General features: G+C 41.8%; 1 protein-coding gene across 1 annotated transcript in view; it reads left to right on the forward strand.

Moving 5' to 3' along the window:
- FAM81B (family with sequence similarity 81 member B) overlaps positions 1–9,481 on the forward strand; it is a 68,799-nt gene extending 59,318 nt beyond the window's left edge. Inside the window, exons 7-9 of the mRNA XM_066277795.1 lie at positions 4,920–5,055; positions 6,992–7,187; positions 9,197–9,481. Coding sequence (XP_066133892.1) covers positions 4,920–5,055; positions 6,992–7,187; positions 9,197–9,330 — 466 coding nt within the window. The 3' untranslated portion in view covers positions 9,331–9,481. The remainder of the gene's footprint in view (positions 1–4,919; positions 5,056–6,991; positions 7,188–9,196) is intronic.
- The last annotated feature ends 7,513 nt before the right edge of the window (positions 9,482–16,994 follow it).

The raw sequence follows: 16,994 nt of genomic DNA on the forward strand, positions 1-16,994 counted from the left end.
TTACCGCAAAAATAATAATTAAAATAATAAACATATAAAAATACCTATATACTGCAAAATTGCACAATATAGCAAAAAATCTGCGATACAAAATTAGATATATATACAATTTAAAAATCTGTGAAACAGAGAGACCGCAAAAAGTGAACCGCAATATGGCAAGGAACAACTGTATAAATTGTGTTTTGGAATAATTTATTGATATATTCCAAATAATCATAGCCACATCCAGTTAGGGAGGAAAATGCATGAGTAAGTGACAAGCTAAACACAAGTAAAAGTTAAGACAATGTTAAATTAAATGTATCAGGAGGTAGAAATAATGAACATAGTAATTTATAAATGCCTACTAATCACTAAGTGCCCCACTTGAATAAGTGCACTCAACTCTGTAGAGTGAGTCTTACCCCGTTTTTAAAATGAGGAAACATAACTATGGAGAGTAAGCAATTTACCCAGTCACACAGCTAGAAATTATCTGACTCCAAGTCTCAGGTTATTTTTGTTCATCAGTGATGCCTCCATCTCATGATTCTTCTTATTAATAAACTAATCATGTATGGAAATTTAGGGGAATGGAAGATCACATGTGCTGGAAACCGGGAAGGTAAGAGGCCGTGAAGATACTGGGATTTAAGCTCAAATACAATTTGGAACGACCAAAACACAAGTCTTGCTATCAGAGTGGAGTTGGAATTACTTTTTAATTAGTGTCATTAATCAGAAATCACAGAAACTTAATAAGAAATTAATTTAAGATATATAAGTATAAATTTAGCAGAAAAAAATATTTCTGGGAATTAATTCCTGCTTCTGACTTGAAACTTAAAATTTTATGTTCAAACCCCACTTATTTAAATATTATTATAAAAACTATATCTTCTGTGTTTATCAGCCCATCAAAGTGCATTAAGTATTTTTATATTCACATCTGGTTAAAGCAACTATCTAAATTCTTGAAAACTTCTTAATATTTATAGTTTCTGAAAGTTCAAAATTTTCATTTTTTCTTAAAGAGTTTATTGAACATATTATTGAATGTAAGTTGCTGGACTTAAAACACAAGTGGATTACTAAAACTGGCCCACGATGGAGACACGTGCTCATCTATGTACGTCATCCGTAATCAGGGAGGTTACTAGGATGTTTGTCCCATGCCGCTCACTCTCAACACAGCTCTCTGCCTGGGCTCTGCTGTGTCTGTAGAGCCCTGTTACATTTTATTTTATTCTTTTGCAACTTATCCTTTATAATAGCCCTTGGAGTGTACTTTAACCTGACTCCACCAGTATAACAATTAAGAGAAAAAAAACAAGCCAACATTATCCTAGTGAGGTTTCTGGCTATAATTTAAAAATCTTAAATTTTGTGTTTTGAGAAACGGGAAAGAAAAAGCTATCTATTTCTATCTCTTTTTGTCTGTCTGCCTGCCTGTCTACCTACCTACCTATCTATATATCTGTCTACCTCTGATAGAAACACCCCATAACCATTGGAATAGAGGATTTGGAAACTAAAAGGTTAATATCATCCAAGGTAATTCACCTTGTTGAGATTTTAACAGTAAGTTCTAAAATTAACAGAACAGTAATTTTTTACATGGTATATCATGTCCATTATGTGAGGAAACGTCTAAGAAGAGAAAGAAGATTTCCATAAACTTTTACTTTATCCTTTTTATCTTTCAAGGAGAATGCTAATTAATAATGCTTTCTTGTTTTAATAAACTACTAAAAGACAGAGTTTGACTTCTGATTGTTACCAGGAAAGTGAGTCTCCAATTGCAGACAAAACCTTGTAATAAAAGGCTCATAAGTAGTAATTCATTCTTTATGGCTTTATTATAATTTCAGAATTTCAATTACTTATATGCCCTTTCAGAGATGTTACTTGGGCACATTGGTTTTCAGGGGGGTTTCAATATTGCACCAGTGATGAGAGTAAACGCTCTTGTTTATTTACACAGGAAAGGTGAGGAGTGAAAGCTGATTCTCGGCTGTAAAGCTACCTCTGGGTTATCTGAGGATTTAGCACCAGAAACGGAAGGGAAGATGAAAATCAAAGATTAGGTCTCTATATAGCTTGGCAAGTCTATAGTTTATTTGTGAACAACCTTAACAAAGGTATTGAATGAGAAAAAATGGCTCATTTATTCATTTCTTTAGCAACTATTTTATTACTTTCTATATTCTAGGCTTTGTTCATAGCCAGAAACAAAGTAAAATTCTTGCCCTCCCAGAACTTCAGTTCCAGTGAAGGAGAGAGCATACCAATTAGCGTAGGTCACAGAGTAACGAGCATTTTGGAGAAAAACAGAGTACGGGGAGTAGGTGGGAAAAGGGTTATTGTTCTGTTTATTCAGTTGGTAAAAACAAAAAAGTTTCTGTGATAAGGAGGTGCTTGACTATAAATCTGAGAGAAGGTGGGAGCCATTGTACATTCTATGAAAAAGAGTTCCAGACAGGAAATAGTGGGCTAAAATGATACCCACCTTTCAGTTGGGGGCATGTCTGAAAACCAGCTGTTAGTCAGTAGCACAGGTGTTTGGAAATCATTAGACTTAAGAACAGAAAGAGGAACCAACTTCACCTCCTCCAGTGGTGAGGTGCTCACCTGAGTCATGGTCTGCTTTCTATGTGTAAAATATCCCTCTCTATATCAAAAAATATATATAATTTGAACAGTTGAAGCTCAGTAACTATAGTACTCAGTTAACATAACTGTTGGAAAATTAACTCACTTTTTCCATGTTTTGATCTAAATCCTGGTTTCGCAACCTCAGCACTATTGGCATTTTAGCTGGGTTATTCTTTGCTGTGGATCTGTGCTGTGCATTGTGGGATGTTTAGTAGTAGCATCCTGGCCTCTACCCATGATATGGCAGAAGCACCCCTCAGTTGTGACAACCAGAAATGTCTCCATACCTTTGCTAGATGCCCTGTAGTCTAAATAAAAATGGTATGGCCTCACATAACTTACCTTTTTTTTTTTTACATAACTTATCTTTATCAATTATAAAGCAAAGAGTTTTTCAGGAGAACTAGGGAGGCATATACATATGTATATGTCCAGCATGTTTTAAGCAATTTCCAGTAATAAATATCACAAGCTAAATAATCTACATATAATTTTTCCTAAAAACAAAACTATTATTTCAAGCCACAAGTAATCTGAGTATTTTTAATATCAACATACAATGTTTCTGCCAATCTAATATTTTGGCTGCTCTAAATGGGAATTCTCTCTTATTTAATACTTCTAGGGTGTACCATCTTGATGTTAGCCATCCCTTCCTGAACTTCTGCCTATCATTTCCTGGGTTTGCCCCACATGAGTAACTCAGCACCACTTTATTTGTTTATTTATTTATTTATTTATTGGTTTATTTTTGAATGAGAGGAGGGGAGACAGACTGCCACATGTGCCCCGACACTCAAACCAATTGAACCACTGGCTGTGGGAGGAGGGGAGAGAGATAAAGGTGGGGGGGAGCAGATGGTCACTTCTCCTGTGTGCCCTGACCAAGGATCAAAGCCAGGATGTCTATACATTGGGCCAACGCTCTATCCACTGAACCAACCGGCCAGGGCCTAGCACAACTTTTAGACCCCCTTCTGCCACCGACCAGCGCAGCTCCAAATAACGGTGCGGAATTAAGGGAACACACTTATCAAAACAAAAATGATGGGACCGGGAGGACTCTTCAAACTGCCTGGCAGTATCCGAGTGCCCCATAGCCCCAGTTCGCTTTATTATATATGCAAACCAAGGACCCTGATACAAAGTTGCACATCCAAAGCTAAGACAGGAACTCTCCCAAGGCAAAAACTGGATGCATTAGTGAAATCTACCAACATCCGAAAACAAATAGAGTCAGAGGAAGGGCATGTATATTGCTTCCAGCAACTGCAAGGAAGGAAGTGGAGTGGGTGCAAATACTCAGCATCATAGCCAAATATGGAAATGGAGGGGGGAGAACTTAGCCTTTTGCTAAGCCTCGAATCTAACAATGACTTTTTGCCATTTACCGTCCACAACACCCTTCTACCCTCCCTCCCCAAAGAACCCATTCACAGAGACCCATTGGTGGCAAGGGGGACTTCACTGAAGATTTCACCTGAGACAGAAAAGATGACCGAGGAACACTCTGCTTCCCAGAGTCCTTTGAGGCTCTCTTCCTTTCCCCTGGCTCCTTCCCCCCGCCTGCCTCTGAGCTTTCTCTCCTCAACTAAGCAGCGCAGGTCCTGGCTGGCCCAGCTCCTCCCCCAGCCTTGGGGTAGCCTTTGTAGATCAGGGGTTCCCTCAACCAGTGTGCTCACAGCCAAGTCACTTTTTCTAACTTTCTAATAAATTTTAAATAAAAGTTATATTTAATGACAGGTGAATAGAATACAGAACTTAAATATAAACTTAGATTAGACTACACTATGCTCTGTTTCAGTCTTGTTTATAAGCAAGCCATAAGCCATGCTAATTTGTTTCATCTGTGAATGCTTTCTGGCTGTGACAGCAGCATGAAGTAGCTGCAAAAGAGACCAACCTGCAAAGCCTCAAATAATGTGACTCTAAAATATGTACAGCAGTTTGCCAAACCCCACATAAAATAATACTCCCCAGCCCAGGGGACTTAGCATATTTCTCCAGACACATGTATGCGCCCAGGGCCCTAAGCAGAAATCTGTCTCCTGCTGCTGTGTGTGCATGTGTTTAGGGAGTGTGGAGGGATGTTGGCAGCAGCTGGGCTGAACACAAGCTCAGGATGGGGCCCAGAGAGTGTTCCCTTGACCCCCATCACCCCATAAGTACCTGCCACAGACATCGAGGCTCATCATCTAAAAAACACCTGCAGATTATTTTCAGTACTAAATTTTGGTTCATGTTTAAATTTACTTATTAAGATAGACAAATTTTTCCTTTAGATTTAATTCACTTTCAAATAACCTATTTGAGGAAGTTGAGAAAAGTCAAAAATGGACAGAAAACCAGTTCATCAGATACAAGAGAGACCAGGTGGACCAACTAAATCAGTGTCTGAAGCTCCTGCAGGAGAAACTGGTAAGGGGTTCTGTTACTCGTGGAGCAGACGCTGCGTGGTCCTTGTCTGGAGGTTAGCCATGAGTTAAGTCCCGACGCCATCTTCGCCACCCACTGCAACCATCACTTTGTCAGTAACTTACCTTGTGGGGCACCAGGGTCAGAATCCAGAGCCTCCTCCTCTGTTCCCATTGCTGCTCTACAACTCTGTGACCCACACTTCTCAGAATGTGTTCTACCTCTAGAATAACCAAAAGAGTTTTTAAAAATACAGACTCCTTGTCCCGACGACGCAGAGCTGACACCAGACAGACCCTCAAAGGCCTCCCCTGGGACTCTGTGCTTCTAGGCAAGCTCCCTGGGTGAGACTTAGACACAGCAAAGCCTGACCACTTCTGCCCTAGACAAGCCATCGTACCTCTCCCGAGATCCGTTAGCAGACCAAAGGTTTTCAAAACTCCTTTTCCAGATCAGACCTTTTGTAGAGAAAGCCCCATGGTTGGGGTGGGGAGGCTCTGGGAGCCACCTGCAGGGCTCCCCTCGCCCAGCGCCCCAGCACGGTGGCCACGCCCCAGAGCCCAGGCCGTAGGGGATTCAATAAGATGTTTCAGGAACTTCGGTAGAGGGGCTTCAGGCAGCCCTGTAAATGCTGCTCCTGGTCCCCCACCCGAGTTTATAAACAACTGATAGAGACATGGTCCAAAAGATGGAGAAAATTCTTTCAGCTTTATCATGAGAAAGGTATTGAATATGTGCAGTCAGGTTTGCAGCCCCTGGGCCTGGCTGTCCTGATTGAGGCCGATGCCTCCAGTGTTTCCTTTTTTTTTTGTATTTTCTGAAGTTGGAAACGGGGAGGCAGACAGTCAGGCAGACTCCCGCATACGCCCCACCGGGATCCACCCAGCATGCCCACCAGGGGGCGATGCTCTGCCCATCTTGCGGTGTCGCTCTGTTGTGACCAGAGCCAATCTAGCGCCTGAGGCAGAGGCCATAGAGCCATCCCCAGCGCCCGGGTCAACTTTGTTTCAATGGAACCTTGGCTGCAGGAGGGGAAGAGAGAGACAGAAAAGAAGGAGAGGGGGAGGGTGGAGAGGCAGATGGGCGCCTCTCCTGTATGCCCTGGTCGCGAATCGAACCCAGGACTCCTGCACACCAGGCCGATGCTCTACCACTGAGCAAACCAGCCAGGGCCATGCCTCCAGTGTTTCTAGGCTGCACAAAAGAATCAGGGGGTCACCCGCAGGCAGCAGCTCCCACCACAAGGAAGAGAGTGCCTGGATTCCACCTTCCTGAGGTAGGCAGGGCTAAAGAGAGGAGACCCAAGGGCCCAAGCCCGCCAGCCTGGTCTTGCTCCACATTCCCTGCAGGGGAGAGAGGAGCAGTCCAGAAGCTTGTTCGCCTCGGGCTGCTGCATATCAGAGTCATCTGGAACACTTTTAAATAAGATCAATTCTAAGCTCCATCACAGGCCAGTTAAATCAGAATGTGGGGGTGGCCCATGGTTCAGGTGATTCTAATAGACAGCATGGTGGAGAGCCACTGTTCTGGCGAAGTCTGTCCACACAGAGATATGAAGCCCAGGGAATGAGGACATCTGACAGTAAGGCGCATGTCCAAGGAGCTCGGGTCAAGCCAGAGCTAAAACGCCTTCCTTGACTACCCTTCTTTAAACACGAGGCTGAAATTCTGAATCTCAAGGCATTTCAGCAGGACCACAGCCCTTTCTTCTCTTCATAACATACAAAATTCCAGAAGTTGCAAATGAACCAGGCCAAACATTGGGATGAACTCTTATACTTGTGAACACAGTTTTAGATACAAAGGAACTTGATTGGAATTTTTGTGGTTGACAGGGAGAAGTGCATTTGTTAAAAACATTCTCAAAGCTGAATTTGTTACAAACATTCTCTAAGCCGTTTTTCATGCCTGCAGAGTTTTATCGTGTGATCTTTTATAGGAAAAGTCTGAAAATAATACAAAAGAAAAATCACAGCAGCTTTCCAGCAAATTAGAGAATTTCATTAACACACACAAACAGGAAGCAGAACCCAGCAAAGTAAAGCAGATAGAGAATAAATTGTCTAAAAAGATGAACCAACTGGAAAAGCGTGTCTGGGAAGAATTAGAGAAAATACAGAATGAATATCATTCAGGTGAGTAGGTACCTTTGAATAAGTAAAGAACATCAGTACTTTCCTGTCCAGTCCCTCAGAGTTTTTTACCTTGAGCTAATAATGGCTGGGAATTAATGTTGTCATTAGTGACATCCTTTGTACTTACCTAAACTTTCCTCAATATCCCATAAATCAGGGGTCGGGAACCTATGGCTTGTGAGCCAGATGTGGCTCTTTTGATGGCTGCATCTGGCTCGCAGACAAATCTTAATTAAAAAAATGTTAAAAATATAAAACATTCTCATGTATTACAATCCATTCATTTCCTACCGCTCATGTTCATGGTTGCAGGTGGCTGGAGCCAATCACAGCTGTCCTCCGGGACAACACCAAATTTTTATTGGATAATGCGTAACATACACAGGTCGTTGTGAGGCTCTCATGAAATTACATTTTAAAATATGTGGCGTTCATGGCTCTCTCAGCCAAAAAGTTTCCCGACCCCTACCCTAGAGTGTCAGCACGCCACCAGGAGATGGGTAACTTTCTTCCTTCACACTTGGCAGTGTCACAAGCTTGCCACTGAAGTGAGGTTGTTTTGTTTGTTATTTTAACTCTCTGTGATCAGAGACTCATAGAACTGTTAGACCTGGAAAGTCATTGGAGATCATCAAGAGTGGCTTGTGGGTATGTCATGACACTAGGAGCCTAAATCAAATGCCTTTCAATGAACTTGCAGGTAATGAGCCTGGACAGATGTCAGATTGGAGACCTGACCTTTAGAAGTAAGAAAGAGAGATGAATTAAGAGAGTCCAGTGTAATGACAGTTTGTCTTCTTAAAGGAGGCTCATGGCAGCAGTGTCAAGCTGCTAACATCAAGGAGGATTAATTTGAAAGGCTCATCTAATTTGTCAAAGCGAAGGACAGGGAGAGGTGCTGCAGAGCAAGTCATTGCCTTCAGTCACAATTCTGAGGGAACTACCTGGAACCAGAAGTTTCCTTTACTAGAGAAAGCTCCAAGTCCTTTTCTGTCCTCTAGAGCTCAGAAAAGCACATGTCCATTGTACCTACTTTTGCTCCTATGTAGCAGTGCCTTGCCGGCGACTTGGAAAAACATCATTGTCTCACTGCGCCAGATATTGCCCACACAGAAGCAAAACTCTCTGCCTAGAAATCTGACCCTCACCACATTGCCTCCCAGCTCCCACTGCCAAATCAGAACGATCTGGCCCAGAATCGTGGCCCAAGCTCAACTGACCCTTCTTTTAGGCCCTGCTTTCTACTTAGTACCAGAGGTTTAATTCTGTTCAGCCCTAGTGCAACCGCAGCATGAGCTAAGAGGAATCTGCAATCTACATGTTCCTGCATTTTATTAAGGGGCAGCTGAGCAAACAGGGACTCCAAATTAATGGTTTGCTCCTGTATGCCTTTAATAAAAGCATGTTGAGAAATGACTGTGTGAAAGGCTCTGAACGAGAAACAGGCTGTCTGTCCCCTAGGAAACCAGAGATCTGGTCGGTGGTGGTTCTGAGTGGTAAGACCTGCAGAAGAGATACAAAGTGCGCAGGGCAGGGCGTGAGGGGGGCCGCCTGGCCACCTTCAGGTGCCTCAAACAGGTCGATGAAGGGAAAGTTTCAAATCTCACCCGAGGTTCTGAAGGTCTTTACCTTCAATTTGGTGATGAAAAAAAAAAAAAGAGAAATCCAAACCTCCTGTCAAAGTGTACTGGGGGGAAAAAACTATTTTAAATTTCTCTCTAGACATACAGAACCATCTTATTAGGCAATGTTGTATTTGGGAGGAGAGAAAAGAAAGGAACTGAATTAAGTTTTAACAATGAAGCCAGATATAAGGAGAAAGAAACAACATTGCTAATGCATCTTCATGGCATAGGAGAAATGGTTATACATTTTTAGACTGGTCTTAATAAAATTTAAAGTGCTTTAAATTAAAAGATGATCAATTACAGCAGGACTGCCAATTAACAACTTCTGTAAAAAATGAAAGTTCCGATACATTGTTTAAGTATATTCATATCCTCTTCCAGGGTTTAAATCCACCCATGACTCTCTCAGCTCCCTCCAACAAATACAGAAAACAAAGATGGATTTAGAAATACATAAACTAAAGAAAGACCTAAAGAAATTACAGCGCAAAATAGTGGAGCTCCAGGAAGTATGAGACTCTCCAGTCACCTTCTTTTCACCAGATGATGGAGTGATTTGTCAGTAAAAGTTGGGAAGATGAAAGTTAATAATATCTCCAGGATGTTTCTTGCTTCTACTGTCTCTGTATTTCTTACAACCTTTTAAAAGAGATGAATGTATCAAAATATCCAATAAAGCAAAGAAGCTCTATGAGGTTTTCATTAATGAAAAAAATAATATTTTTATATACATGCCTTTATATTTATTTGCCTACGAATCAGAAAGAGCAATCTATATAATGTAAGAGTGAACAGACCCAGCTGTCATACATTAATACAGTGGTCCCTAACCCCAGGGCCGCGGACCAGTAGCGGTCCATGGGCTATTTGGTACCGGTCTACAGAGAAAGAATAAATAACTTACATTATTTCCGTTTTATTTATATTTGAGTCTGAACGATGTTTTATTTTTAAAAAATGACCATATTCCCTCTGTTACATCCGTCTAAGACTCATTCTTGATGCTTGTTTCGGTCACGTGATACATTTATCCATCCCACCCTAAAGGCCGGTCCGTGAAAATATTTTCCGACATTAAACTAGTCTGTGGCCCAAAAAAGGTTGGGGACCACTGCATTAATATATGGCAGGAACTGTGGCAAATTGGAGACCAATTGCCTGTCCAAAAAAGAATAGCCACTGTGCAGTTCCCATTCGTTAACATATAATATATAATCCATTATTGCCAAAACCTTCATTTTTCAAGAGAAACCAGAAATCTGTTTTATATGCAACCTCCCCATTTTTAAGCATTATCAACAGTTGGCCCTCCATACCCACGGTTTTGTATTGGCAGATTCAACCAACTGTGAACTCCAAAAAAACTCCCAGAACATTCAAAAACAAAACTTGAATGTTCCGTGCACCAAGTACTATGCTGAATCCGTGAGAACAGTCACATGTAGGTATACCCTCCTGTAGCCCATATGCAAATATAGGTTATATGCAAATACTATGCCATTTTAGAGAAGAGACTTGAGCATCATCAGATTTTGGTGTCCTCAGGGATGGAGGGATGGAGGAGTGGAGGGATGGAGAAATGGAGAGATGGGAGGGTGGTTCTGGAACCAATCTTCCCTCTCCCACCCCAAATACTGAGTTATGACTATAGTTCAAAATAGTTCTTAACCTATAAGGGAATGTCTGTGGGCAGATACTCAGTGAAGTGTCAGTTTGGGACTTCTGACCAAGATTTTTGTTTTCTAGTAATCCCAACAGACTCATTGTCTCCATATGTATCAGAATTATGAACAAAGAGCCAACTCACACAAAATAGACAAGTTTCCTTGAAAAACATCCAACATTGATTTAAGTACTAAATTCAAAAGCATTTCAAAAACTAGTTTTCTATAAAACTAAAATTTCTAACTTTTCTAGATACAAAGTTAAAAAAAAGAGCTTAGGCCCTGGCCGGTTGGCTCAGTGGTAGAGCGTCGGCCTGGAGTGCAGGAGTCTCAGGTTCGATTCCCGGCCAGGGCACACAGGAGAAGCGCCCATCTGCTTCTCCACCCCTCCCCCTCTCCTTCCTCTCTGTCTCTCTCTTCCCCTCCAGCAGCGAGGCTCCATTGGAGCAAAGATGGCCCTGGGCACTGGGGATGGCTCCTTGGCCTCTGCCCTAGGCGCTAGAGTGGCTCTGATCACGACAGAGCGATGCCCCGGAGGGGCAGAGCATCGCCCCCTGTGGGCAGGGCGTCCACCCCTGGTGGGCATGCCGGGTGGATCCCGGTCAGGCGCATGCGGGAGTCTGTCTGTCTATCCCCGTTTCCAGCTTCAGAAAAATACAAAAAAAAAAAAAAAAAGAGCTTAGTAATTTTCAGTAAATTCAAGAAAAATAAAACAAACTATTCGTGTCATGCACTATTCTCCAGGACAAGGACTAATTTCTAATCTGAGATTTTCATAAACTTGGCAAGGAGACCTTTGCTGTGGACTTAGGCTCCTTCCTTGGTTTAGGGAAAAAGATGACACCTTCTCCCCAATAAAGAATAAGCTCACCTTCCAAATAAGTTTATGACCAGTGCCCAACTCTCATTTTTTAGCTATATGAAACCTCTGCATTTATTTTTATTAATTTACATATAGCATAACTGATTATTTTCCAAGGAATTTTTTTATAGCAGAATTTAATAGTTTAAAATGCAGTAGCGGCCCTGGCTGGTTGGCTCAGTGGTAGAGTGTCGGCCCTGAAAGTCTCAGGTTCAATTCCTGGTCAGGGCACACAGGAGAAGCCCCCATCTGCTTCTCTACCCTTCCCCTTCTCCTTTCTCTCTATCTCTCTCTTCCCCTCCCACAGCCAAGGCTCCATTGGAGCAAAGTTAGACTGAGCACTGAGGATGGCTCCATGGCCTCCTCTTCAGGCGCTAGAATGGCTCCAGCCACAATGAAGCAACGCCCCAGATGGGCAGAGCATCGCCCCCTGGTGGGCATGCTAGGTGGATCCCAGTCGGGCCCATACAGGAGTCCATCTGACTCCCCACTTCTAACTTCAGAAAAATGCAAAAAAAAAAAAGAAAAATGCAATAGCAAGTGTCCTTTGCTATCAAGTTTCATACTAGGACAAAGTATCTAGTATCTCAAGTAATCCCAATAACTCTTACAAATCAATAAATAATATTTTTAATAAGAATATGAACAGAGTAGGCACAGAACAGTACAATGAATAATGGAGATATAAAAAGACAGTAAACCTACTATGTTTTCAGATTGGCAACTATTGAAGTGATTGATAACACTGGGTTGACAAGGGTGTAGAGAAATGTGCATTCCCATATATTTCTAGTGACTCTGTATATTGGTGCAGTGATTTAGAGGGCAATTTTGAAACTCTATCAACATTTTCAATGTAAATATCTTTTGACCCTTTCTAATTTCTAGTAGAAATTTAGAATTCCAGGAGAAAAAGTCCTTGTAAAATGTGCAAAGATATATGAACAAGGATGCTCATTATAGCATTATTTGTTGTAGTAAAAAAATAAATAAAAATAAAAGACCGAAAACAACCCAGTATTAGGACTTAATTGACTAAATTAATATTACCAAACAAAAATGCTATCCAGACCTTAAAAAAGAATTCAGAGAGTTAGGACACACAGTTGAAAAAAGCATGTTGTGAAGCAATATGAATATGATCCCATTTATGTCAAAAATATATTTTTTAAAGTTAATATTTATTCCACAATATGCAAAAAATAATTTTTAATAAACTTAGCAGGGATGAGATTATGAAGACTTTTGTTTTCTGATAAGCATTTATTAATGCTTTTACATTTCAACACAATATTGTTTCTAGTAGAAATATATTTAAAAATACCACCACCACAACAAATATACTATTTGGCTGAAAGAGTAACTCTTTTTAATCAACCAAATAAGTGGCTATAGGAAGGGTTAAGTTAAAAATTCACATAGGCCAAAGCCAGGTCACCTCAGTCATACCTACTTTTTACTTGACAGACAGCTACAAAAGCAGCAAGGTCAAAAATCAAGTGAGAAAAAGGATGCTGATGCATTTTTTTCCCCTGTAGGCAAAAAAGCTCCTAATGAAAATGTAATTTAACAGTTCAGGGTCAAGCCAAAGCTTTCCAGAACGGGTTTCATTGGTGTTGAAAGGGTAGTAACATGGAAAATAGAATGTAATGCGTGGGGGTAATCAAAGGATCAAATATAATCAAAGGGTCCAGCGTTCTCTCGCCTGGGCTCCCCAGTTGGGGTGTTCACAGTGTGCATGGACTAGATGACCTGCGAATTGTGCCTAGTGAGAGTGTGGATCCAGGTTTGTGTGGTCTAAAGCTTCAGCAGTTCCGACTTGTTCCTGTTGTGTACTGATGAGTTGGCACAGTAATCTGTAGGAATATTCCTGGAAGCCATTGCTTCTTCAGGACAGCAGCAACTTAACTCCATACAGAAATGACTATTATCAACATAAATATATCCTTCTAACCCAAATGTATCCCCAACTCAGCTTCTCTTTAGCTGGAGCCAAAGATGATCATGGCCACACCAGGAGTACCTGACATTAAGTAAAGTGGGAGTGGAAAGAGATAGTGGTCCTAATCAACCAATGACCTTATTGTAATTGAAATGCCTTCCGCAAATGTCACAACCCTGTAAACACATCGGTAGGCCTCATACAAGTGAGCGTCTCTGAGGTTCTAGAGTCATCATTTCACAGCAAACTCACCTCTGCTCAGGGATCAGTAGGACGTTGGCCCTCTCTCCCTTTACATTTATTTTGTCAAGGGGCCAAAAAGGTGACAAAGATGAATGAACTATGCAGGGCTCAATATACATGGCACTTCATTCTACACCAAATAGCAAAATCTAATCCCTTGAGAAATATCATACTTTTCTCTCCACAAATACAGGATGCCTGAACATCATTGAATCTGCAACCCAGATCCACTCTGGACTTGAGGCAAATGTTGAAACAGCTCAGACAGTCCTCGATTTAGGCACAAACACCATCTACACAGCTTGTAGTCCAAGGTCCTGCCACCGCCCGGCATTTCCGCCATTTCTTTCCTCTTATCAAAACCTGCTCTTAGGGAAAATATCACATGAAATTGTTCATGCTGAGCACTAAATGATAACATTCCAAGTATTTTCACTTCCCCAATGGAGATGAAGGCCAACTCTATCACCTTATACTACACAGCTGCCTTTCAGCACCACTGGGAAGTGGATGCACCCACCTCCTGACAGCAAGGACAGCAATAAGGCCCAAGGTCAAAGAAATTGCATCCCCGGAGTGCTCTGGACACCAGCAGCTCTCTCCTCTCCTACACAAACTTCCCGAACATCTGTTAGGTACTGTTGGTGTCACCCTTAGTATTCCCATAACCTTGGAAATAACATTTTCCCAGAAGGAAAAACGTATTCTAATATATATGTGTTTTACCTTAGGAAGTGCCTCCATTCATTCGTGTGCTAGGCATTTAAGATACAATACTGAACAAACAAAAATAGACCCTGCCCTTTGAGAACTTACAGTCTTCTGGAGAAGACCAGCAGTTCAACTTGCAAATGCCTGGGCAAGTGAAAGGTGCAATGGGAACACCTGGCAGAGGCCTGTGGCACCAACATAGGGAAGCAGGCAGAGGGTCTACCAGAAGAAGGATAATGAACTGAAACCTCTGAAGTATAAGTAGACATTAGCCGAGGGAGGGGGGCATGATAGGTAGATGTGGGGGCTCAGGCAGAATGGAGCAGCCTGAGCAAAGGCCTGGAGGCCAGGAGAATGGAACGTGTGCCAAGAAATGTGCCGGAACCTCATGTGTGTGGTGAAGGTGTGGGTGTGTGTGGGGTGGGGGCGATGGGCAAACAGTGAAACAGAAGGCCGAGAAGTTAGGCTATTACAGCGGGCCTTATAACCATCACTATTTTTTTCAGGGTCAACACTAGCCTTTAAAACACTTCAAATAAGACAGTGATGTCAGATTTCATTTTAAAGAGTTCCCCCTGGCTGTAATGTGAAGAATAGATTACAGACACTGGCAAAGTGCATCTGTGTGGGAAAGGAGGGAGACGATACAGGATAATGATAATGGCGTAAACTAACTGATTTTGAAATACCTATGGGGTGTCTAAGTGGACCTCTGCAGGGGTGAGAGAAAGATCAAGACCTGGAGCATGAGAGAAAGATCTGGACTGAGGATTTAGCATAGAAATGGTTGTTGAAATTATGGGTGAAAAGGGGACTGTCTGGGTTGGGTTGAGGAAGGGAAACATGGAGACTTCCGTGAGAGAGAGATGAGGGAAGAACTCCGAGGACGCCGAACACTGTGGGGACAGGCAGAGGAGGAGCCTTCAAGCCCCCAGGTGAGTATGCGCCACAGCAGTGAAATAAGAGGCAGTATCATCATTGGGGGGCGGCTGCATTTTCTCAGATGCAGAAAGGGTAACGAGGGTTCCCGAGAGGGACAGGATCATTGCTAAGAAATGCACTAGGTTGTTTTGGCCCCTGCCCAGCTTGGCATTCCCCAGGAGATTAGAGTCACACCCATTTGTGGTCAAGTTCTCTTATCTCAGATCTTTCCCTTAATATACAGTCATGAACTTCTCTAACTCCACAGACTAGACTTCCATACCCCTGATCCTTGGCAGTCTGCTACTTCACTTTCAGAAGATATTTACATGTGATAAATGTAAATAAAAATGGATGTGTTCAGTAATATGTCATCAATCAGGTCCTCTTTTACAGTCCCAAAAGACAAACGGCAAAAACAGAAAAATAATCTAAACTTCTGTGCTGAAAAGTCTTGAGGGGTAAAAATTTGAGTTTAAAACCATTGCTACCCAGTCACTGTCTGTGACTTTGATATATTATTTAACTTCAGAATCTTAGTTTCCTCATCTGAAAATAGGGGGTAGGAGGTAACAATACCTACCTTGTATGTTATTGGAAGAATTAGAAAAACATTTATTGAGCTATTAACAGGTATCAGAGACTTCTCTAAGCACTTAGATGAACTCACTTAATATTTCAGATGTCTATTACCGAGGCACAGAGAGGTTAGGTAATTATGTAAGGTCTCACTGCTGGTAGGAGATGGAGCCGGGACTTGAATTTATCAACGGAGAGAACTATTCTTAAACAGTCTGCTACATTGTTTCTCTATATGTAGAGCATCTATTGCAGTGTCTGGTACTGCACTTGATAAATAGATTAATAATAGCAAAGCTTTTGAATTTTATGGGAAAGACAAGTTCTATGATACTCTTTATCCAACTCTGATTATGCTGAGTATCTAAAAATATCCAAATTCAAAAAGGTCCTTTTACTATATGAGAGAAGAAGTACTTTGGCTTGCAATAATTTTATCAATGGAGCAAAGCAGAAAGAAATGCAAAATATAAATTTCTCCTGGAAAAAAATTATAATAAGAAAATATTCCTCTACTTTAAAAGCACTTCTTTCTGAGGAGGGACACTAATAGCTGGTGAAACATTATGGACATTGACTGGAAGTGGGTAAGGGGCTGATGCCAATGTCTAGTGAAGCATTTCCTCCAGGAGTCCTGACCATCAAAGCAAACCCCCAATAGATACTACTGCCAGGTAAAGCCTTTAGTGCCCAATTATCAGGTGCCCCTCCAAAGATATTGCACCCTATTCACAAGGGAAACACTCAGCAATAGATTTCAATGGGGACATGCTACATGGATGCATGTGAACGGTGCTGGATAAACCGAGCCTTGCAACCCCAAACCTATAGCAAGGAATCGCTCTAGTCTTTGTGCCTGAATTCCATAGCTGTGCACTTTAAGGCTTTTAGGTATTCACAACATCAATGTAAAATCCTCAAAAAGGAACGAACACACACCCATGAGCTTGTATGAAAATACCTCCTCTGCAGGGATTAGTTGATAAATAAGGAGCACAAGGTGTTTCAAAACCAAGAAAATGTGAAGTAACTAAGACACAGCAGGCCAAAAGAACGTTGATGGGAAAGAGGGTTATAAAAGTAAAAAATGGCCCTGGCCAGTTGGGTCAGTGGTAGAGCATTGGCCTGGCATGTGGATGTCCCAGGTCCCATTCTTGGCCAGGGCACACAAGAGAAGCGCCCACCTGCTTCTCCACCCTTCCCCCTCTCCTTCCTCCCTCTCTCTCTCTCTTCCCCTCCCGCAGCCAAGGTTTCATT

This window comes from Saccopteryx bilineata, chromosome 4 (genome assembly GCF_036850765.1).
Source record: "Saccopteryx bilineata isolate mSacBil1 chromosome 4, mSacBil1_pri_phased_curated, whole genome shotgun sequence".
Taxonomy (NCBI): Eukaryota; Metazoa; Chordata; class Mammalia; order Chiroptera; family Emballonuridae; genus Saccopteryx; species Saccopteryx bilineata.